The sequence below is a fragment of the Talpa europaea genome (genome assembly GCF_964194135.1).
Source record: "Talpa europaea genome assembly, chromosome: 4".
Taxonomy (NCBI): domain Eukaryota; kingdom Metazoa; phylum Chordata; class Mammalia; order Eulipotyphla; family Talpidae; genus Talpa; species Talpa europaea.
The window spans coordinates 117376204-117401707 of NC_140070.1; the positions used below are offsets into that span (position 1 = coordinate 117376204).

General features: G+C 34.9%; 1 protein-coding gene across 1 annotated transcript in view; it reads right to left on the bottom strand.

Moving 5' to 3' along the window:
• Positions 1-1603: 1603 nt before the first annotated feature.
• Positions 1604-25504, bottom strand: part of ATP11B (ATPase phospholipid transporting 11B (putative)) — a gene marked incomplete at both ends in the record, with an annotated part of 81741 nt that continues 57840 nt past the window's right edge. Inside the window, 7 exons of the mRNA XM_084232716.1 lie at positions 1604-1729; positions 6998-7163; positions 9290-9393; positions 9955-10020; positions 22733-22871; positions 23849-23976; positions 25368-25427. Coding sequence (XP_084088842.1) covers positions 1604-1729; positions 6998-7163; positions 9290-9393; positions 9955-10020; positions 22733-22871; positions 23849-23976; positions 25368-25427 — 789 coding nt within the window. The remainder of the gene's footprint in view (positions 1730-6997; positions 7164-9289; positions 9394-9954; positions 10021-22732; positions 22872-23848; positions 23977-25367; positions 25428-25504) is intronic.

Here is a 25504-nt window from a genome sequence, read left to right on the forward strand (position 1 = left end):
ATACATGCCAAAGGAAGAGAGATATGAAATTAGCCAGAAAAAAAAATGCAGATCGGGATAATGCCCCCTATTCTTACGTAATCAATTTAGTAAAATTTTCCTAAAATCATATTCATGGTTTGGGGTTTCTTCTGAGTTCTTGTTTATAGGAAAAGAGAGCAAATATCATAGGATAATGAAAAAAAATCTACTTACCCTTTTATGTAACTATAACAAGGTCCCTGTAATTTAATAGGGACATTCTAAGAACCAAATTCTCACCCACACTGTACATTTAAATGGATGTATTAAAGCAAGGTAGTATCAGATTCATGTCTTATGAAATATCCACTTGAACTTAAATCTTTGGGTTTTATCAGAGAGCATATAATTTTACAGTTTTAGTATCATCACATTCCAAGTGGATGGTCTGCTTTATGGATTGTCCAGGGCATAATATATATCCCAGCAAGCTCTTCAGTTGAGTTTTCCTTTGCTATATCAAGGTATATTTCAAAAACTAAAAATCTTTCTATATTTATCAAAGCAAAATATAAGATATATTGTAAAGATAATCATATGAAACATCCCAAAACAAAATAAAACATTAGTATTCTTTTGGTTTCCTTTTAATAATGATAATAATAAGCAAGAGTTGATTAATCTTCAAAATTTTCCATTTAGGTCAGTCCACTAAAATAATCTAATTAAAAAATATTTTCCAGAATAAATCAGATACTTCAAATTATTTAACTCTTCCAGTCTGATCTGTAGTAGAATTAAAGGAGTTATAATCTTCAGGTACCTTTATGAGGGTTTTACCATAAATGAGACAACCCTATTTTATGAGTTTATTCCAGTTGATACAAAAACATCTTCATCAGTATTTACAATATACAAAATGGTTCAGATAGTTCCAGTAAAAATATAATGATTACTGGTAAGAATTTTTATCTTTCATAATTACTACCATCAAAATATTTTGTATATATCAATTAGATCTAGAAGTAGGGTTCATTTCTAAAAAGGTGAGCTAATTAAGTCTTCAACAATTCACATTTCTTATTACAAAGATATAACTATGAAAGTTTAAGAAAATTGAGACCTGAGAATTTGGTGATTATCAATCACCAGAAAATTATTCTATACAAGAACTTATTTACTTGATTGTTCAACTCAAGAGAAGACTTAAGTAATTCAGTACCTAACTATACTACATTAAGATGTGTAAGACAGATAACACAACTACACTTCAAGTGGGAAAACTGATATCAGAAATTATAGGACTAGCATGACATATATTAAAAAAGAAAAGTGAAAAGAAATACTTTCTTGAGTAAAAGACAATATAACAGATTGTGAGAACATCTTACTAGGTTAGAATTTGAGGTGAGTATGACTTAACAATGTAGCTCTAAAAAAGGATTAATAAAATACTTAGGGATGGACATAAAATAAAAGTAAAGATCACAGGAAAGGGCAACAAGTAAATGAAAACAACACATGAGAAACAGTGAAAGAATTAATAAAGTAAAAACTGAGATGTCAGGCCAGTTCTCCCATAGCATGCCCCAAGCATGAGAACTTAGCAGACGCGTCCCCGGAAGATCCAGCGCAGTACTACCTAGTGCACGTAAGAACTCTCCTGCTGGCTGCAAGTCTCAGCTAGCAGGTGCCTACTGTCCTCCCCTCTGTGCTTGCTTTCAGCAAATTCATATGCTGAGCTGACTGAACCCTTATCTTCTTCCATCTGGAAGGACAGAAAAGCAGTAAGTCTCATATTACAGAATAATACTCTCACTGTATACAAGTTTAGAATCAAAACAGCAAGTTGGGGTCCACAATCTGTGAGACACAAATCAATGTCACAAAAGAGAGCTAACAGCAGCTTCTTAAGGGGCACGTAGCAAAGCACACAAAATAAAGCCATGATTTTCCAGTGCACAAAGTTAAATTAAAACCAGGTTTTTTCCTGGAAAAAATCCAATTTCTTCTATTGAACAAATTTCTTGCCACCAATATTTAGGGTTCTTACTTGCAGAAGTATGTCCCATTTCACACTGCTCAAGCTCCCTCCTCAAACTTCTCTACTTGAACTGAACTTCAGCAGAGTAGAAGGGTCAATCCTATTGGCTTTTCAAATGTTAGACTTCCGGGTAAGGAGGACTTCATTTGACTTATTTAACACAATTAATTTGACCCCTAATTTGAAATATTTTTCAGTGTTAACTAATTTATATAAATTTCTATTGCTTTTTCTGTATTTGTATTAGAGATCTGCTAGAGAAGTTAAAAATGTGCCCATTAGCCTTGCTAATTTTAACCTTTCTTAAATAAGAAAATATCCTCAATGAATAAAAAACACAAATTTCCTCATTCTATGTATTTTCTCAGCCTTAGGACTGAAATCTTACATATATAAAACAAAGAGTGGTAAAATTACTTTAAGAATACAGTAAGTTTATGTAAAGGTGGCCTATTATTACATGTAGCTTTACTTATGATACAGGGGAGGGGAAAGTACTGAAAATGTTTCCTTTTTTTTTTTCTTCCAAAAGAAAACTGTCAATAGTTTTGTGTTAATAGTTCTTAATACTAAACTGATTAAAAATTTGAAAGCTTTTAAAGATATTTGATCTCTGTAACTTTCCTCTCTGTCATAATAGTAAACAAGCTCCCATGGATTACTCTCAGGAATACTCTTCAATGCAATTAAAAAACAAGATATATTCAAAATTCACAGAATGTTAACAGCAGACAGAAAGATGCAGGCACTCGTTCTTCATGTAGCTGCGAGCAAATGCCCATTCAAAGGCCACTCACTGCTCAATGGGTAACTGTTATTTCTGTCTGGCCTTTGGTTGAACCTAACATTTTCTTTTTGCTTTTCTGATGCTGACAGTAAGTATATAGATTACAGTACACAAAACTGTCATCTGAAAGCTGAAGAACCTAAATCCAGAGAAGTGAGCTGACTTGAGCAGCACTAAGGCACATTAGTGTTCAACCCCCCTGCCTTCCTAGAGAGGCTCTTCTCCCTTTGTTATGCCAGAGGACTGGCAGGTGACTTGCAACAAAGACTACCTGTATTTGTCATTCATCTTAAAAAATGTGACTTAAGCCAACATCTGTGAAAATATGATTTCATAAAAATATGATTTTCACAATGCCGAAGTTATCTTTGCTTGACAGGAGTTTGCTAGAATGTTATTTTAAATAATGGGCTCTCCTCTCAGATGTTCAAAAATTTGATAAATACCCACTGTTTTCCGAAGGGCAGATATGGCTAACAGGTGATATATATATATATATATATATATACATACACACACACACACCGGACGCTCAACCCAAGGTGAAGGTAAATGTTTGTTTTAATTTTCGGTCTGTTTTAATCATGTAATTAACTACCACTTAGACACCCATTTGTATATTCAGCTATAATTATTATAGATTTGTGATTCAAAGTAGAATATTTTAAAATTCTTGATGTTAATAATAAAATCAAAAGATTTAGTAAAATAGGTTATTTAAGCAGTGCTTTCCCAAAGACACTCAATTAATCAAGTGAATGTAGACAGATTAGACACCCTGACAATAAAAACTAAAAAATACAAATGATTAAGAATCTACAAGATACTGATAGAGCAAAAAATGGAAGAGTGCCAAAATTAAAACAAATATTTCAGTTATATTTTCCTCTTCAAACTAGACTGGAGATAAAGTTAATATATAGTTTTAGTATCTTAATATAAGACGTTCCAGGATTTAAGCTTTCATTCTCTTCCACTGAAAGTCATCTCTAAGCTACTGATTATTTTTTGCGGAAACTGACAGAAAGATCTGCATGTGAAGATAAAGGTATATGTAAGAGATAGAAAAAAAACTGTGTAATTTTAGATGCACTAAACAGTAGCAAGGGTATGACATGCTTCAGCAGCCATTACAGTGTACAGAGACAAATATGCACATGTATTTACAACACAGATTAAGGCAAGATAAAAAATGGGCAACTCTCACTTCCAAGTAACTGCCACTTAAAACTTTAAAATTTTATGATGAATTTCTGTAGCTTAAATTACTCAACATGCAGGATCATTCTTAAATATGAATAATATGACAAGCAGAAGCATTAGAATTATGCTAGAAAAAGTAGTTAAGGTATAAAATATGTAACAAGGTACAGATCTCTGTCCTGTTATGCTGAATTTTCATCTGAATTTTCTTCTAAAAGAAGAAATGGATATATTTTTTAGGTTTTAACATACACATTAATAAAGGTCAAATTAGAGACAGAGCTGTGCCCCACTCTTAATTCATGCATCTGCCCATCTTTTGAATAATTTAATTGACCTTTAGCATGCAGAACAGTTAATGAGGTTCTACTCCTACTCTACCTAAGTTTGCTCAGCTGATTCCTTGCCCTCGACAATGGCTGCAGTGCGATGAACTCGTCACTTAAAGCAACTGTGTTGGAGTACATCTATAAGTGGACAGAAAAGGGATGGGACATACAACAAGTCAGTGAGCTGTATTCATCACCTAAGAGACAGACAGAGGACAAGCTTTGTAAAGACATCTTTTCCTACAGAGTAGGAAATATCATACACGGTACACATATATGACTGACATTTGTAAGGTTGTTGACCTTGCCATCAAAAGAATATATTCTTCACTCTTAATATCACATTGTTATTCTGGAGAAAAACAAAGCTCTGAATGAATGCTGGTAACTCTTCTTTTGATAATGATCTTTCTTTCTACTTTTGGTAAACAATGAAGTAGCTGACAACTTTCTAACCACTTTTTCATCATTCGAAATCTGAGGTGACTGTAAAACTGAAACAATAAAGATTGCTTATAGCAAGGGATAATATCAGACATAGAATTTGAATGACCATAGACTATTTCTGGAAAGAAAGAAAACAAAACAACTTGCAGATGATCAGGCTAGAAGATCCCTGAGTAGAAGGAAAGATTTCCTCTTTGGATTAGATACAATAAACATGTGGTCAAGTCATTTAAAAATGAATTTGGTGGAGAAAATTGGGTTCTTTTATACACAGATATAATGAATGGTGTACCATACAAATAAAGTTGATTTTTCATCAACTTTAACCTATGGTAAAAGAAGCAAAATATATATATAAAGTATTTCTAACTTTTTCTTGTCTAAGTGCACATATTAAGGGACTGAACATTTTCTGTGCAATCCTTTACAAATAAGTTATAGAAAATGTAATGAGAACTAATATCATCATCTTTTACTATCATTAAGAAATCACTATGAAAATATAGCATAAGTTTAGGAATGTTCTGCACAATGTAGAATTTCTAAGGATAAATGTAAAATGATTATTTACTTTTATGAAGAGTTGGTATTAAAGTGATGTCATTAATGTATTTTGGTGAAATAAACTTTCCATAGACCAAAAGTGGGAGATAAAAACGTGTCTCAATAAAGGTCTACAAAAAGGTTAACAGAAAATATATTAAAAATAGTACTGTAAATATATCTGAAAATTAGAAATAAGATAAGCAAATGTTTGATATATATTTAAATATTACAGATGTTTCTCCAAACTGATATAGATATAGGCATGGTGATCAGATTATGCAAATTTCTTCAGCCCCATTTATAGATCAGCTTTATAGAACAACATCCCTATCATCCTTATGTTTTTACTGAGGACTTATTACATACACTACACAAATAATACGTAATATTTATTATGTCTAAAAGTCACGTATGGTAATAATTTTCTGATTTTACAGAGGAGGAAATTGAGGTTTAAAAAAGTGACTTCACTAAGATCATGCATTTTATAAATGGCAATAGGATTTTAATTAAATTTGTCAAGCTCCAGAGGCCTATGTTGCTTCAGTGGTTTTAAAATTTATCTTGGTTAGTATTGAGTTACTAAAGCAAATAAAAGTTAAATGTTTTTATGATGTGTTGAAATTAAAACCAATGTACTGTTTAGGAAGCCTAACTCAAATGACTAGATATTAGGGAGGAGGTATTCTCTTAGCAGTATGAATATACAATTAAATTTCTAAAATTTTAAGCAAAATTTGGCATGTTATAGAAATAAACCTCAACGTAGGCGGAACTAAAATGATTGAGAAGCCTGACGTTTACCAGGGTATAAGAGTTGATTAGAATGTATTCTTTAGAGTACAAACTCAAAGGTATGTTATAGTTTATAGGAAAATTAAGAGATTTCTAGCTCATATACAAGTGACATATATAAAACAGGCACATTCATCTAAATAGCTACAATTTGTTGAGCATCTGGTATGTGTTTGAACATTGTTTCATTTAATACTCATTACAAAGGTAATGACATTTCTATCAACCTTTATAGGTAGACTTTTCCAACATAATTGGAAACAGCAATCAAGTGATAAAACTGGGTTTTGAAGTGAGAACTGTCAGGTCCTATAAGTCATATTCTTAAACACGATGTAACATACTGGTAATATTTTCTACAGTTTAATAGCAATTAACAAATATTTAGTGAGATAACGTATTTTATAAAAACCCATTCTGTAAAAATTATTTAGGCTAAAGAACTTATTTCAAAATCTTTTGTTGAAAAAGTATTACTTGAATTTGAATGTTTCTGAAGACATGGCTATATATCACTGTAATAACATGTGTATGCATGTATTATAACATATGCATAAGTCCTACATATGTTCTACATGTAGACTGCTGTGATCATATTTAAAGTGTTTATTATTATTATCTGGACATAACCTTATAGTGTTATATGTAAAAACCTAGAGTACTATTAATAACACAATGTAATTTTTTTAAATTGTAATTTATCAGGCATCAAAAATTAAAGGAAAAAATAAGAATTATCTTTAAATGGTCCACTTGACAACAGTTATACTGAGAAGTACTGGATATGGATGGATAATTTCCTATTTCTGATGTGAGCAAGTTATGATAGCTATTTACTGTTAAAGACTTCTAATTTAAAAGGTATTATATATAAAAAGTGTTTACCTGTGCCTTTTCAGTATTTGTAGGATGAAGCTGTCGTTCAAATACTTTCTTCACGATATCAAGAAATAGACATGTAACAACCATGAGGATTATGGCAAACCAAGCAGAACCACTTGATAAGAGCTGAATGAATACAAAGTACATATTCTGGGAGCCCAAAAATGGCCTGCCAAGAAAGAAAGCAGGCTTAATAAAAGCATAAACTGACAAAAGTTTCTTAAACAGGACATGTAAACAGATGAAGGTTACACTTTAAAGAATACTACAGGAAAATGTTAAAAATTTAAAACCAGTATAATTTAAGTCTTCAAATAACTAGACTTTCATTGTTAAAAATAAAATCCAATTCATTTACTTTCAATGAAATCTATAGTTTTCATTATTTGGAAAGCGGCAAGTAGGTGATTAGATTGACTTTGATAACCTAGTGGTAGGACATCAAAAGAATTATGAAGTAATACACATTTCAGAGATCAAGAAAAGCAGAAGAAAGTATGTCACAAAATATTTTTTACTAAGCAACTAACAGATTAACCTAAATCATTGTTTGAAAAGTTCTACTTATGAATATAAGTTCGACAAAGCAGCAGGTATTGTCAAGATAACTCTTTTTGAATTTTTATAATTCAACATGTTAAAAGAGTACAGGGAAATACAGTAAGAAATGTACTAATAAAAATTATTTAAATCAAACAACATTTGTAAGAGTATTCTTTTATGATCCTAAATGGAAGTTCACATTCTGTGACTCAAGATTTTTGCATATTTCCCATAGCATTTTGCCTTTTACAGGGAGCAAAAGTACAACAGACAATTGTAATGTAAATTCTATAGAAGAGAGAATTTAGTTGTTCATTCCTGAAGAATGGACTAAATCTTAGGAGAGGTATTAATTTTTAAACTCTCAGAGTTGCTGAAAATCTGATTTTACCAATGAAGATGCAAAACACTATTTACTTTTTTTTTTTAAATAGACTTTTTTTTTTTTTCTTTAAAGAGGCATGTATTTTTATTTATTTATTTGTTTGTTTGTTTGTACATGCACTGGGTACAGTCAGAAGCGCGGGAGGGTGAGAGAATTCACCATAGCCAGAGCAGGGAGCATAGCAGGCAGAAGGACCGAAGTACACTGCTGAGGGGAGCAGCGGGTGGCAGGAGAGGTCTGCCCGCCATGTGGGACCCTCCTCTGGTGGCCAGGGAGCAGCCGGGGATTGAACCGGCGCCGCAGAGGCCGCAGGCAGCTTCGCAAGCCAGTGCTCAACCACTGCGCCACCGGGGAGGCCCAACACTACTTTTGAGGGAAGTTAACTCATCCATGAAAATTTAATGGCTCTCTGTGACTTTTATTTAAAAAAAAATTATTTTCTATTATTTATGCATATAAGAACTGGGGTGTAGGCCAGAGGTGAGGGGGCTGAGAGGATTCACCAGAGATAGATTGGAGAGCAGACCAAGCGGATCTACTGAAATACACTGCTGAGGGGAATAGCGGGCAGGATAGGAGAGGTCTGCTGCACCATGTGGGTCAGCTCCCAGGCTGGGGATCAAACTCATGCTGCAGTGGCTGGCAACAGCTTGATAGAGCTGAGACGTAACCCCTTGCACCACCAGGGAGGCCCTTTATGTGACTTTTTACATAATAAATAATTTAGAGATAAAACGGTTAGTGTAAAGAACATTAACCATGGAGTAAAACAATTGGGTTTTAAATCCTAGTTTTGCTATTTTTTTTTTAAAGATTTATTTTATTTATACAAGAGCTGGGGTACAGGCCAGGGGTGCGGAAGGATGAGAGGATTCACCAGAGACAGAGTGGGGAGCAGAACAGGCAGATGGACTGAAAGCACTGCTGAGGGGAGCAGTGGGCGAGACAGGAGAGGTCTGCTGCACTATGTGGGTATCGCCCTGGCTGGCTGGGAATCAAACCCACGCTGCAGAGGCCGGGGACAGCTTCACAGTGCTGTGCTCAACCCGCTGCGCCACTGGGGAGGCCCTAGTTTTACTGTTTTTAACCTTTGTGATTTTGGGGCTCCAATTCCATGTTGAATAAATGGGTACAATATAATTACTGTGATGAATCAATGTTAGTATCTTATGTAAAACACCTAGAACACAGTTGCTATTCAGTACTTGTTAAATTTCTTTGTTACTTCATATTAGTAAAACAAACTAAAAGAAGTTAATTATCAAAATAGTCTCAAAATTATATCAAGCACAAATGATTTATAATATAATCTATCACAGTAAATACTAGTTGAGTCAATACAATCAAAATACAATATAGTTACTCACCAAAGAATCCCTCCATGAAACAAAGAAAATACAAAATAGAATACAATAGATCCCCAAGTAACAAGATGGTTGATCCAAGTCCAAAAGCGAGTTTCCAAAGCCATCTAAAAATCAAATTAAAAAATCATTACAAAAAAAATAATACATTTGTTCTTTCAGATTAAATTGAATGTGTTAATTTCTAGTGACTAAGATTCTTATGAGGAAGTCCCTCAGAAAAAAAATACTAATAAAAGGATCCTAGAACAAAACTGAGTAATTTCAAGTTTATGATGTTTCTCTTCAGTGAGGAAGCATCATTGAAATTTCAGGAATATTTTATTTTCAACTCCATGGCTCAAAACAAAGTGTGTCTTTTTATACTCCACAGTGAAGTAAAATTTCAGAGATTAGTATTGCGTGGTGAGCCTTTATTAAAATAAAATGCTTTATATAGTAATAATACAACTATATATTATATATAATAATGTAATAAAAATAGACTGAGGTTTTCCAAAATGGACCTAAGGATTTTATGACAAAAATTAAAGTGAATTATTAGATATCAACCAAAGAAATTATTCATGACTGAAAAAGGAAAAAGGGAAATAGCTAAAGTGAAGAAAATTAATTACAAATTATACAGACACAAAGTATGTCCAAACTTCTTATTTCTGTTATCATACCTTTACGGTGACTGTTATCATCATGACTGTGAAGACCAATGTGCCAAATGTCCAGTTTCCAAACATCTGAACAGAAAGAATAAGCCATGATGTATTAAATGATATTATATAAGATATAAGGCAATGAGTAACTTCATTCTTTACTAAAAGTCACTTGCATAAGCCAGTAACAAATGAAATCTGATTAGTGAAGTTAAAGTGATACACCATAAAAATCTTTATTATTATTATGTACAATGAACCTCTGGATATCATCATAAGTCTGGGAAACCAAAGATGGGTTTGAAATCGTGTGGCACAAATTTTCTTAGTTAGAATGACAGTTTTTAGTGATTTCTCATACCTGTTCACACAGTAAAAATGATAAAACCCTGCTCAATCACAATTATTTTCTGAAACCATTTCAACCAGAAGTTACAGCGGACCACTTTGACACTGTATATTTGGACCCAGTATAGGTAAAGCAAGGATAGGGAAATCCATACATAAAATCACTACTTAAAGGGAAGTATTATGGCCAATGGAATGACTCTTCAAAGGATTCCACATAAAAATGCAGTTAATGACACTTTGAAAGTATTCCCAAGGGCTTAATAGTCAACATTTATTAACATTTAAAAAAATGCAGAATCCCCAAAGAATGTCAGTATTTAATAATAAATAAGAACACAACTTAAAGTTTATGTTAATTTAGTTTATAGTCATAGTCCTTACTAAAAGGCTGTTTTGTTAAATCAGATTCCCAAAAATTAGCCCTTACTTGATGAATTTCTTAACCTCTCATTTTTTTTCATTTGTAAAATGGGAATAAACCATATAGGTTTCTAAAAAATGAGTGTATGCAAAAAGTATGGGGTGTCTGGCATACAAGACACACTAAAAAGTTATTATGAACAATAAATCAATTAGTATTCCTTTATTTAAGGACATTTGGGGAATTTGTCAAGAGAAAATGGATTAGTCATGTTGAGCCATTCTTTATTTTTCTTGCTTTCATCATCTCTAGAAATGACCTGGAAATAGAAAATCAGTGGGTGTCATTCATCTCAGTTCCCGGAAGAGTGCCAGTCTCCTCTTTCAGGGGCATGATGAAGAGAGTTGACAGATATACAGCCAGGAAACCTGTGCTTGTAGTGGTAACAACTGCAAATGTCTATCCTTCAATATCTGGTTTTCCAAGGTCCAGGTTGGGGTTATTTACGTGATATCTTCCTTAGAAGTAGAGGATGATTTAAACTTCCCTTTTACATTTAATGTCCTAGAGGTAACTGCAGAAACACATATGTTTTTTCCTAAAATTACTGAAAGTATTGTATTTAAATTTTAATCAGTTATGACTGATGACTGCTGTCTCTTTCCATTACAACTTCCCTTCAGCTGGTTGGTGAGGAAGTTGGGGGCAGAAGGCATTCTGGGGATCCAGTAAAGAAAAGTAAAGATAGGTTTATTACATTGGCTTGGGTAAGGGGGACCTACTTATGTTCCTCATAGTAACTTTCCTAAAGAAGTAAGTTTGTATTTACAGGGGTTTCCCCCCCACCCCAAAAGGGACTGCCAAAATGTCTAAGGTTTAGATTCTACTAACATGGATCTGCCCTGCTCAGAAAAGACAGATGCTTAGAACACTTTGTATACCAATCTGTTTTCTGGATCACTTAAAACTGAATTTGTTATCTAATATTTAATAAAGTCCAACTTTTACTCCAAATTAAAAAAGAATCATTCATTATTCATTTAAACCCTCAACAATTGTAACTGAGCATGCAATGGTAAGAATCTGAACTGTGTGGAGGAGAGAAAAGAAAACAAAGACAGCAGTTGGGTAAAAAGGCGGTTCCATTTATTAATATAGAAAGAACTAAAAAGGAAATGGATGTTCAAAAGACATTAAAAAATTCTGTTTACCTATGTTAAGTTTGAGATTCCTAGGAGACTTGTAAGTGTAGAAGGTTATTAATTATTTGAACCTAAAGAGAGACTGTGGAAGATGTAAATTTGGGAGTTTTTAGCATAAAAGTAGTAGGTAAAAGATGGAAAGCATAAGTTCACTCCATGAAGAGATAAAGAAAAAAAGATGGCATAGCACTGATCTCTTGGGCCACAGTTCCACTTAGAGCAGGGATTATCATATGGGGAAGATTTTGCCTCCCATTTGGCTGGGTCTGGAGACATTTTTGGTTGACAACCAGTAGCATATGGGCTACTGGTATCTAGTGAGAAGGTTAGGAATACTGCTAATCTTTCCAGAATTTACAGGAAGAATTTCCATAACAAAAATTCATCTGGCTCAGAATATTACTAGTGCGGAGGATGAGACACCCTGATTTTGAGGATGGGAGAGAAGACTAAAAAAGGAATAGTTTGTAAGAAATCTATAGTAAGTTATGGAAGCAGAGAGAAGATAATGTGACAGGCAGATATCTTCCAGTCGTTGAGTTCACAAAATCTGGGACATGTTCTTAGATAAAACTATGTAAAGGTGGGACTGTAGGAACATGGCGGCAAGGAGACGCTGCGAGTAAGATCTCCCATTAAAAAAAGTTAATAGGGAGGAAAAGTGGCAGGTCCCAGTGAGAACTGGGACAGGGAAGATAAATGGATGACTCCAGCAAACTACCTGAAGAAGAAAGTTGCCATAAAAGAGGACTAGAAGGGAGGAAAGCACAGAACCCTGCTCCCCTCCCCGGCCCACCGGCCCACAGAGTCGGCACTCTCCGACCAGCTGAGAGGAGGGGAAAAAAAAAAAAAAAAACAAACTAAAACGACCAACAAGAACAAACTACGCAGCAAGCGGGACTGCGAGTGGAAAGGAACTATTGCAGCCACCACACCCCATGAACGGGAGCTGCTGAGAACCCTGCAGGATTCGCCGCGGCGGTGAGCGAACAGCTCCGGGCGCCATTAGAGAAGAACAAAGACCCCGGGAGACGCGCACACAGCCCGGGCTGCCGGTAAGCTTGCGCGGAAAAGCAGCGTGCTTGGCGTGCTTGAAAAGCAAATGCGGATCGGGATCGCGGCTGCCCAGGTCCCCGCGCCTGCCATCTAGGCTTGAGGGGAGACGCGCAGAGGCCCTCACTGGGGTGAAAGTCCCTCACTGAGTGAGCAGGAACCAGGCGCCCAGGCACGGGAGCGGGGTGCAAAAGGCGCCATTCCCGTGCCACTGAACTGGGCTACAGCCCGCGTCCTGGACCTGAGGGCTTTGGAACTGAGACCCGGGGCACGAAATTCGGGGCGTGGGTTCTCCACGACGGTGGGGCACAAGGCAGACACAGCACCCCAAAGCCATTGAGGTTTACCCTACCATTCCCGCTCTGTTCCCTGTCCCACGGGGTGGGGGGAGGCGAAAAACAGCCCTCCCAAGGACAATAGGAGAGATCTCTGGCGCCACCTAGCGACCAGGAAAAAAAAGGTCACTAACACCCTATAGAACAGGAAATTTCTTAAGACTGCTTGAAAAGGGCAGAAGGCTCCCAGAGGAGACAGTGGCCAGCTGGGAAGTTAGCCCACGCCAGGCCCCTTCCGACCAGCAGTCTGAGCCCACAGAGGGAACAGGCACCCACGGCCGGGGCAGACCGGGTGCGCAGAAGAGTGTGCCTGAGACCGGAACCCCAGGGACTGAGTCCCGCGTCGCCATTTTAGAACAGGGACATTTCTTCAGTAAAGACTGCCTGAAACCAGCAGAAAGCTCCCTCAGAAGCCAGAGATGGCTCCTGGAGGAGCCAGAGGGGAGCGGAGAAGTTCACCCAAGATGCCGGCCAGTCCGAGCAACACAGTGTCCCAATGCATACGACAAATTATAAAACAGACAGTAGGGAGTAGAAGAACCACACGCAACCTAACAACTCCTCAGGAAAAAAGCACACCACAAAAAGAAAACCACCCTCCAGATTACAACGACAGTAACTTGGAAGAACTTCTGAGACTTCCAGAAAGAGAATTTAAAATTGCTGTGATTAAAAACTGACAGAAGTCATAAAGGAAAACAATGATATGAGAAAAATAATCAACGATCAGAAGAATGAAATTGAGTCCGTAAAGAGGGAAGCAAAAGAAACACAGGAGATCAAAGAATTAATGAAGGAACTAAAGAACTCTGGGAAAAGCAATGAAAGCAGAATAGATGAAATGGAAGAACGAATAAGTACTCTTGAAGACACAGAAATAAAAAGAACCAAAACAGAAAAGGAAAGAGAAGTACAAAGGAAAAAGAATGAAGAAAGACTTCGGGAACTATCTGACTCCATGAGGAAAGGAAATATAAGAGTTATAGGAATTCCAGAAGGAGAGGAGAGAGACGTAGGAACAGAGAAAATATTCCAGGAGATAATTGAAGAGAACTTCCCAAATGTGAAGAAGGAGCTGAAAATTGATATACAAGAAGCAAGAAGAACACCAAACTTCCACGACGAAAGGAAAAATACAGCAAGATACATAATAGTAAAGCTCCCAAGAATCCAGGACAAGGAAAAAATAATGAAGCTGGCAAGAGGGAAGAAACAGATAACATTCAAAGGAAAACCAATCAGGCTGACATCGGACTTCTCTGAAGAAACACTACAGGCAAGGAGAGAGTGGAGGGACATATTCAACAGACTCCAAGAAAACAGATGCCAACCAAGAATAATCCCGCAAAGCTCTCCTTCCTCTATGAAGAAAGAATAAGGACCTTCCCAGACAAACAGAAGCTCTGGAATTTCATTAAGACTAAACCCCCACTCCAAAAAATACTACAAGGAATCCTAAAGCCAGAACCTCAGAGGGACGAATAACAACGAAAGAAGGCCAAAAAAAAAAAAGTTATTAAAAGAATAAATAAATAAAATCAAAGGAAAGACAAACACAATGGCAAATACAGATGCTAACATATCAATATTAACTCTAAATGTAAATGGACTAAACTCTTCAATAAAAAGACACAGAGTTGCAGCCTGGATTAAGAAACAAAACCCAACCTTTTGCTGTCTCCAGGAAACACATTTAGCTACAAAAGATAAAAATAGGCTCAAAGTTAAAGAATGGAAAACAATCCTACAAGCAAATGGACCAAAAAAGAAAGCAGGAACAGCTATACTTATATCAGATAAAACAGACTTCAAACTCAAAAAAAATAAAAAGAGACCCCAATGGTCATTACATTATGATCAAGGGGACAATACTTCAAGAAGAAATAACACTCATTAACATATACTCACCAAACGAAGGACCACCAAAATATATCAGACAACTGTTGTCCTCTCTGAAAACAGACATCGGAGAAAACACATACATAGTGGGAGACTTCAACACACCACTATCAACAATGGATAGATCAACAAGACAAAAAATAAGTAAAGAAACTAAAGCTCTAAATAAGGACCTAGAGCATTTGGGCTTAACAGACATCTATAGAACATTAAACCCCAAAAAAACGGAGTACACTTTTTCTCAAGTGCACACGGATCATTCTCCAGGATCGATCACATACTGGGGCACAAGACAAACATCAACAGATACACAAAGATTGAAATCATACCAACCATCTTTTCTGACCATGAAGGCATCAAACTAGAAATAAACCATAAAAGGAAGGCAAGGAACTTTCCTACCTCATGGAGATTAAAAACCACACTACTGGAAGACCACTGGACTAATGAGGAGATCAAAGAAGAAATTAAAAATTCTTTGAATTGAATGACAAGGAGGACACCAATATCCTAAATGTATGGGATGCAGCAAAAGCAGTAATAAGAGGAAAATATATAGCAATAGAAGCTCACATCAAGAAACAAGAAAGAACTCAAAGAAACAACCTAATCTCGAAGCTCAAAGATCTAGAAAAAGAACAACAAAAAAACCCCAAAACCAGTAGAAGAAAAGAAATAATAAAAACCAAAGCAGAAATAAATGAAATTGAAACTAAAAATACAATCCAAAAGATCAATGAAACCAAGAGCTGGTTCTTTGAAAAAATCAATAAAATAGACAAACCCCTAGCCAGGCTCACAAAGGAAAAAAGGGAGAAAGCACAAATAAACAGGATCACAAATGAAAGAGGAGAAATCACAACGGACACAGCAGAAATCAAAAGAATAATCAGTAACTACTATGAACAGTTATATGGAAACAAGTTCAACAATCTAGAGGAGATGGACAAACTCCTACAACTCTACAATCACCCAAAGCTAGATAAAGAAGAAATAGAACACCTAAACAGACCAATTACAATTAGCGAAATTGAAATGGTAATCAAAAACCTCCCCAAAAACAAAAGCCCAGGACTTGATGGATTTACAAATGAATTCTACCAAACATTCAGAGACGAATTAGTGCCTATCCTTCACAAACTCTTCCAAAAAATTGAGAAGGAAGGGACAATCCCAAACACGTTCTATGAAACCAACATTACACTAATACCAAAACCGAACAAGGACAACACAAAAAAGGAAAACTACAGGCCAATCTCCCTAATGAACACTGATGCAAAAATCCTCAATAAAATTTTAGCTATCAGAATCCAACAATGTATCCATAAGATAATTCACCACGACCAAGTAGGATTCATTCCAGGGACACAAGGATGGTTTAACATCCGAAAATCAATCAATGTTATCCAACACATCAACAAGAAGAAATATAAAAACCATATGATAATATCAATAGATGCTGAGAAAGCTTTTGATAAAGTGCAAGACCCATTCATGATAAAAGCCCTTGAAATTCTTGGGATACAAGGAACATACCTCAACATCATAAAGGCCATCTATGACAAGCCAACAGCCAGTATCATTCTCAATGGTGAAAAGCTGAAAGCAATTCCATTAAGATCTGGAACAAGACAAGGATGTCCACTCTCACCACTGCTTTTCAATATAATACTGGAAGTCCTAGCCAGAGCAATAAGACAAGAGAAAGACATCCAAGGAATCCAAATAGGAAAAGAAGAAGTCAAACTATCACTATTTGCAGATGATATGATAATATACGTAGAGAACCCCAAAAACTCCACAGAAAAACTAATTCAACTAATCAGTCAGTTCAGTAAAGTGGCAGGATACAAAATCAACACGCAAAAGTCAGTAGCCTTCCTATACACAAACAATAAATCTGAAGAAGAAGAAATAAAAAAAAACATCCCTTTTATTATTGAAACAAAAAAATCAAATATTTAGGAATAAATCTAACAAAAGAGGCAAAGGACCTATACAAAGAAAACTATAAAACACTGTTAAAAGAAATAGAAGAAGACACAAAGAAATGGAAAGACATCCCCTGCTCATGGATTGGAAGAATAAACATTATTAAAATGGCCATCCTACCAAAAGCAATATACAGATTCAATGCTATTCCAATCAAAATTTCAATGTTATTCTTCAAAGAAATAGAACAATTATTGATGAAATTCATATGGAATCACAAAAAACCCCGAATAGCCAAAGCTCTCCTGAAAAAAAAAAGAAGGGAATGGAGGCATCACACTCCGAGACTTCAAACTCTACTACAAAGCCATAATAATCAAAACTGCATGGTATTGGAACAAGAACAGACATACAGACCAATGGAATCGAATAGAAAATCCAGAAATAAACCCACAGATCTATGGTCAACTAATCTTTGACAAAGGAGCAAAGACTATGCATTGGAGCAAAGAAAGTTTGTTCAATAAATGGTGCTGGGAAAACTGGGTCGCTACATGCAAAAGAATGAAGCTTGACCACTACCTCACACCATACACGAAAATCAACTCAAAATGGATTAAAGAACTAGACATAAGACCTGAAACCATAAAATATATAGAAGGAAATATAGGTGAAACACTACGTGATTTGCACATCAAAGACATCTTTACAGACACATCACCCAAAGCAGTGATAGTGAAGGCAAAGATAAACAGCTGGGACTACATCAAATTAAAGAGCTTCTGCACAGCAAAAGAGACAATAACAAAAACAAAGAGAAACCCCACCAACTGGGAGAACATTTTTCACCCAACACTAATGATAAAGGACTGATCACAAAAATCTGCAAAGAGCTGATGAGACTCAACAACAACAAAGAAAATAATCCAGTTGAAAAATGGGCAGAAGAGCTAAAAAGAAACTTCTCTGAAGAGGAAATGCAAATGGCCAACAGGCATATGAAAAAATGTTCAACATCACTTGTAATCAGGGAAATGCAAATCAAAACTACCATGAGATACCGTCTTACACCAGTGAGAATGGCACATATTAAAAAAACTAGCAACAACAAATGTTGGCGAGGGTGTGGAGAAAAAGGAACTCTTCTGCACTGTTGGTGGGAGTGCAAACTGGTCCAACCACTATGGAGAGCTGTGTGGAGATTTATGGACCTACTAAACATAGAGCTTCCATATGATCCAGCAATTCCACTCCTAGGTATCTACCCAAAGGACACAGAAACATCAATTCCAAAGAACACCTGCACCCCTATGTTTATAGCAGCACTGTTTACAAAAGCTAAGCTTTGGAAACAACCCAAATGCCCAAAAATAGATGACTGGATCAAGAAGATGTGGTCCATATACACCATGGAATATTACTCAGCATTCAAAAAAGATGCAATTTGCAGCAACATGGATGGCGCTGGAAGGGATCATGCTCAGCGAAATAATTTTAATTGCAAAAAGAAAAAGAAAAATACCGGATGGTCTCACTCATAGCAGGAATCTAGAAAACTTAAATAAGGGACCAGGAAAATGAATAACTACAAGAAAGTGAAAATCAGAATGAACAAAAAAAGTATGAAACAGAGACACTTTTGGGGGGATGGGGGGCGGGAGGGGAGGGATTGAGATCAGAAAGGGGGGGTTGCAACTGTATGTGGAATATAAAAATAAAATTTATTATTAAAAAAAACATGAAAAAAAAAACTATGTAAAGGTGCTGATTATCATAAAGAACATGATTTTGATGGGAGTGCTGGGGCAAAAGCCCCATAGTGTTCAAGGGATGAGAAGCGACCAGGAAGCACAAACAGAAAAAAGGTAACTACTTCAAATTTTGCTTTTAAGGGCCACCCCCCCCCCCAAAAAAAAAAAAAAAACCACCAAACCCAGTACCCAGTGCAGTTTGTGGATCAAGGAATTGTGGTTTTCAGCAGAAGATGAGATCTTAAGAGCATGTTTATATTGTGATTGGTTGAGCCAATAGAGGATAACAGATTGATGATGAAGGAAAGAGAATTGTGCGAATAAATTACTAGATTAGGTAAGAAGGGGATTAAAAATAAACAAGAGATGGGCCTCCCCGGTGGCGCAGTGGTCGAGCGCTGGGTTGCGAAGCTGCCCGCAGCCTCTGCAGCGACGGTTCGATCCCTGGCTGCTCCCTGGCCACCAGAGGAGGGTCCCACATGGCCAGCAGACCTCTCCTGCTGCCCGCTGCTCCCCTCAGCAGTGTATTTCGGTCCTTCTGCCTGCTCTGCTCCCCGTACTGGCTCTGGTGAATTCTCTCACCCTCCCGCGCTTCTGGCTGTAACCCAGTGCTTGTATAAATAATAAATAAATAAATCGTTAAAAAAAATAAACAAGAGATGAAAACTTCTCTATCAGTTTTAACTTAAATATTTATTGATCTGTAACAGAATTACATCACTAGAGTTAATCAGTTGTTCAGCTCCCCAGTACAAACTATACTATTAATTTTAAACACCTTACCAACTGTGGGTGATATTAAGTATATTTATGTTTTCCTTTAATGTATATTATATCTCTTTTTTATTGTCTGAAATGTTAGTGCTTTAAATATTTGTCTCATGAATAAATGAAAACACAGAGAAAGTCTATCATGAACTAGAAAGCAAAGATATTTGAACTATATAACCTTTTATTAAAAGAAATCTGTATCTCTGCAACTTACAGGAATTAAATTGTATGTGTTCCTTAATGACCTTGGTAATTACAGAAGTTAAATTGTTTGAATTGAACAAGATACTGCCTTCTTTGTGGAATACAGATACAGAATAGTACATTTCTAGTTTGAATACAGAGCTCTTACAATTTGATGATTAGGTTTAAACAGCTGATAATGTGTATAACACCAAAGAGAAATTAAGGACAGGAAGTAAGTAGAGAAATGAATGGTTAAATGTCAAAGAATAGTAGTAAACACTACTACTACTTAGTACTACCACTAAGGCTTATTTTTCCTTTCCTCTCAAAATTAGAACCTGAAATTTCATCTCCTTAATCTAATTTATCTTGCTATCTCCTTCCAACTAACTAATCTGACAAGTGTGAGACCTAGAAGGCTTGATGACAGGGTGAAGAATTTCTTTTTCCTTAATTCTTTTTTTCTCATTTAGTTTTTAATGTGGTAGAAGTGTATATTTATATACACTTTTATATATTTTTATATGTATAACATATTATTTACATAATAATATATTTTAGAATGAGGGTCTGACAATTCTAACTTTTCTAGTAGAGAAGTTCAACAGGAATTATAATATTACAATAGTTTTTCCTTTTTTTCTCCCAATCCTAAAATTTTTTATTTAAATTGTTTTTTCAAATGTTATAATTCCATGAAAAAAAAAGGGCAAGCATTTTCCTTTAAGTTCCTGTATACTTCAGTAAAACAAAAATAAAAATTTTAAAACCTTTATTTGAGCCGGATATCCTTTCAAACTATAGTTCTCTCGTATGTAATTTTCTTCAAATCACTGAGTGAAATAGATATCAGTGCTTAAGTTCCTGAGTTAACAAAGAATTCTTTTTTTCCCTTATGCTCTTTTTCTTTTGAAGTTTTTAGGTGAAATAATCAGAGAAGCGAAATGTCATTGAATGCTGGATGGGAACTCAGCTTCCTCTGAAACTAGTCTGCTATTTTTCTTCCTTATATCATATTAGTTTTCTGCTCTTGCAGTATAACATTTTCCTCCTTTCTGTTTCCTTCATTAATGTTTTTTACTCTTTAATACACTCTCCTAGGATGCTTCCTTTGCCATTGCATTTGATGGAAGTCTGCTGTAGTTTGGAGATGAGCTGAACTCTTTTAATCTGAATTGTTCCTCTTACATTTCCCATCACCTTATTTCCTCACCTATGATCTTAGGTAGCAATTTATCTTTTTAAAAAATAATGTTAAACAGCTTCTTTACTGAAAATTTCCTTCCTGAGTTTTCAGAAAGACAACATAAGATATTTACAAAAATGTGAACGTAAATACAACACGGTTAGAGTAAGTGTGTCCCGAGATGAAATGACTTTGCTCTGTAGAGATCAACGGATGAGGAGATAAGTTCTCCTTAAGAAGGTCACTTATTCTTTGTATCTAATTTATAGTATACTTAACATTTTTATTATTGGTGCTTACGTCACAATTATATAATTCTTTAAAAAAATTATTTCATGGGTAATCAAATTCAGAGGAACAAAAAGTAGAATGGGTATTACCAAAAGCTGGGAAGAGGGGAATACAGAGAGTAATTATTTAATAGGTAAGAGTTTCAGTTTTGCATTGTCAAAATGGCCATCCTGCCCAAGGCAATATACAGATTCTATGCAATCCTAATAAAAATATCAGTGGCATATTTCAAAGAACTGGAGCCAATACTACTGAAATTCATATGGGATCACAAAAGACCCCAATAGCAAAAGCAATCCTAACAAAGGAGAAAGAGAATGGAGGTCTCATCCTTTCAAACCTCAAGCTAAATTATAAAGCCACAATAATTAAAATATCCTGAACTGAAACAAAATCAGATACACAGACCGATGGAATAGAACTGAGAGCCCAGAAATAAACCCACAGTGGGTTTATTACATGTGGACAATTAATCTGTGACAAAGGAGCCAAAAACATACACTGGAACAAAATAGGCTCTTCAGTAAATGATGCTGGGAAAACAGCTGCATGCGAAAAATGAAACTAGACCACAGTCTCACACCATACACAAAAATCAACTCAAAATGGATAAAAGATTTGAATGTACATAGGATGGTTGGTCATTATGAACTGTTTGTCAAATACACAAAATTTTACATTCTCCAATTACAAATCTCTATGTCTCCAAATATGATACCATACTCAAGTATTGCCAATGGAAAAGAGAAACTAAAGGTGACAAGCATTTTCTAGTTTACCATAGTACCACGACTACTAACTCATTTATCTAAGCCTAGAAAGAGAGGCTTTGTTCTGCTAAAAGTCTCCCAACAAGAACACTCCAATCAGGACTAAGTAACAACATATTGTTTGGGATGCTACCATTTTCATATTTCAGAAAAGTGGTCATTCTAAATAGTAACTTTTAATATCCTTAGAATTGCTAGTGTGCACTGTTGTAGCACTTCCCAAGCATACTAGAAAAATAATACTGCAATTAAAAGCAAAACCATACTAAGTCCTCATTTCTCATCTGAAAAATACAGGTCACAATATCTTTCTATTAGGAATACTGTAAGGGTTAATGAAGATAAGACATATAAAGCACTTAACATAATAGTAGTAAATAAACAGTAGCTATTATTAAAACACAATCCTGAAGTGAACAACATGCAGGGACATGAATATATCCCTGTGTGAATTAATTTTTGAATAGCAATATTGTCCAGTAACCCAAGTTTCATATTAAGATTACGTTAATTACCTTTCTGTTTTATTTTCATTTGGATGAAATTTTATTAAGTAAAAAAAAGTTTAAAAACATTTTTTATAACTGCATTTGAATTTAATATGCAAATTTTATACTTTTAAGTTGAATTTTATTTTATTTATTATGACAGTTATGAAAAATAAAGCTAAATCAATTTAAAAAATCTTTAAAAAGCTATATATTTTACCTGGCCATTTCCAAGCAGAGATACATCTTTTCCTATTAGAAAATAGGATCCAAAAAAGAAAATAAAGGCATGACTGAAACCCAGGATAGTCCAATAAAGAAATGTTTTAATGCTTAATTGACGGTTTTTACTAATGTCTCTGTAAATTAAAAAGAGAAAAAGGAATGCATAAGGACTCATATTTATTATATGCCTTCTAATTATTACAATTTGATAATCAAAAAATGGACTTTTAGTTTAAAATTACTTGAAAATATTAGCAGAAAGTGTAAACCTGAATTTACATACTACTGCTATCACAAGGAAATATAATATAGATATAATACACTTGTTTAACTATGCAAAGTTGATTTATCTGTATTATATCCTATTGTAAACATTCAGTCACTGTGCTATGCTTATCTCTTGTTAGCAGAGTCATTTGAGTTAGGTTTAGCACTGAGGCTCCTAATTGATTACAAATTCATCAATAGCTATTATGGGAAGAATAGTACGTAGCAATCTTGGGTCAAGCCCATGTCTAAATATCCTAGGAAATCAAAATAAGTTACTAACACTCTTGGATAAATAACACCTTTGTAAGAGTGGAGGTCACACTAATGTGGAAACTACAGTTGTTCCTAAGAAACATTTCCATATATCTGTGAGTACTTGGTTTTGGGAAGCAAAATTAACTCAGGACATCTGGGAGAGAAGCTAGTATCTTCAACCCTGTATTCTGCATTGATTATCACTCATAATTTTGAAAATGCCAGAACATGAACTAACTTGTAAGGAACTCTAGAGACAACCAATACTCAACCACTTCCTTTGTGCACATGAAATGGAATATTAATGGTTTACAGCATTACGTGCATATGACACAACTACTCAATGTATTCCTAGAATGAAAATGTGCATTCCTAAAAACAGTGAAAAAATTTACTTAAAGTTTCTTTTTGGTGTTTGACAATTATAAGTAATACAACAACAAAATTTCCTTACTAGAGTATTAATCATAAATTCACTACCTAATGTATACACTTATTTTTAAGGTACTATTAAAAAGTGGTAACTGTGTAATATACTACTTACAATCAGAAATATTATGAACATTTAGTAAGGAAAGGTACTTACCGATAGAGAGTGGGTTTGTTCTGTAATACATGAGGGTCTATATGCTGTTCCAGCAGACTATATATCAGAATAGGTAGAGAAGTAAAACAAATATTGTATAAAGTCAGGTATACGCTATCATAAAGTGTCTGAAAAGAGAAATGGGTAGGAATTCTGAGATTCAAAATTATATATTACTACACTTATGCATCTAATCACAAAGAAGCATATTAGAAGTCTACAGTAAAGTCTAAAAGCAGGAAAAGTCTACAATATTTTCAATTTATACAACATCCATTTTAATAATTTCAATTTGTTTCTTATGTAGACATAAACATACAATGTTTCTAGATTTATATTCTTTGGGGGAATTGAAACATTTTGTCATGTCAAATGATTGTGGTATGGCAAATTGCACTTGCATTTCAAGATTCTCCACAACTTGGCCACCGTAATCTTACACAATTCTACTACATGTATCCTAGGTTTTTACTATTCCTTAACATGCTACATAAATACTTTTGCTTTCATAGCTTTCTCTTCCCATCAGTCTTACATGTCGTTTAAGGTATGACCCATGAAACTTTATATACTGGCTTATGTCCTTAATGACAGCTTCCTCTTCTTAAAGTCGTATGTGCTAATATTGGTATTAATTGCGTATCACTTTGCCTATGCTTTGTATCCTGTTTTATTGTTACTAATACTATCTCTCAAATTATACTACAAACCCTCTGAAAACCTAACTATGCAGACTAGGGATCCTTATTATAGGCTCTTTAAACATTAACATTCTTTACTTCACTCAAGCAAGCAAACATTGTTACTGGATTTAGAGGTATAGATTATAAACAGAGGAGGAAACAGTACTAAGTATAAAATGACTCATGAAAAACCAAAGATAATTAACCACTTGTTATTTCAATATCTCTGGCAAGTTACTAAAACTCTGTGGACTTCAATCCTTGTCTACAAAACAAGACAGAGGAAGTCCAGAATGAAATTTCTAATGGGTAAAACCAAAGACCTAACAAGTGCTCATTGCAGTTACTGCTAACCAATTATGAGTTTTTTCCTCTCTGAGCCTATAATTCAGAACCCTTTTCAATGCAGCATTATAGATGCCTTCTATCTTCCGAGGTGAAATCTGTAAGTCATCCTTAAGCTTAATTCCCAAAGTTCCTTCTAATCTAACAAAATCCTGAGTCAGAGAAAAAATAATGATGCAGTCTCCTTATAGCTATCAGGTCCAGAGCTTATAAAAATAGTACAGATAAGTTAAAAAATGTTAGCAAAATTCTATCATAAGCCATTATGTTTCTATTTAAGAAAAGAATTATGAATTAAATACATTTTGGTATTAACACTCACTTCAAAATGAAAATCACAATTTTATGACTGTTGTATAGATTAAATATACTAATTAGAGATGTTTATCTTGTGATATGTAGGATTAGGCAATACAAAAAAAGACCTTTTAAGTGTTAACCAAAATTTAAACACAACTCTAAAAGGATAAGACAAGATTCTATTTACTTACTTGTTGAGAAAACAAACAGTAGAACTGATATAAAAATTGGGGTGTGATAAAGCACACATTCTGAAAAACAAGATTAGACAGAAATAATTAACATACTTGGAAGAACAATTCCTAGAATTGACTATTAAAAAAATCCA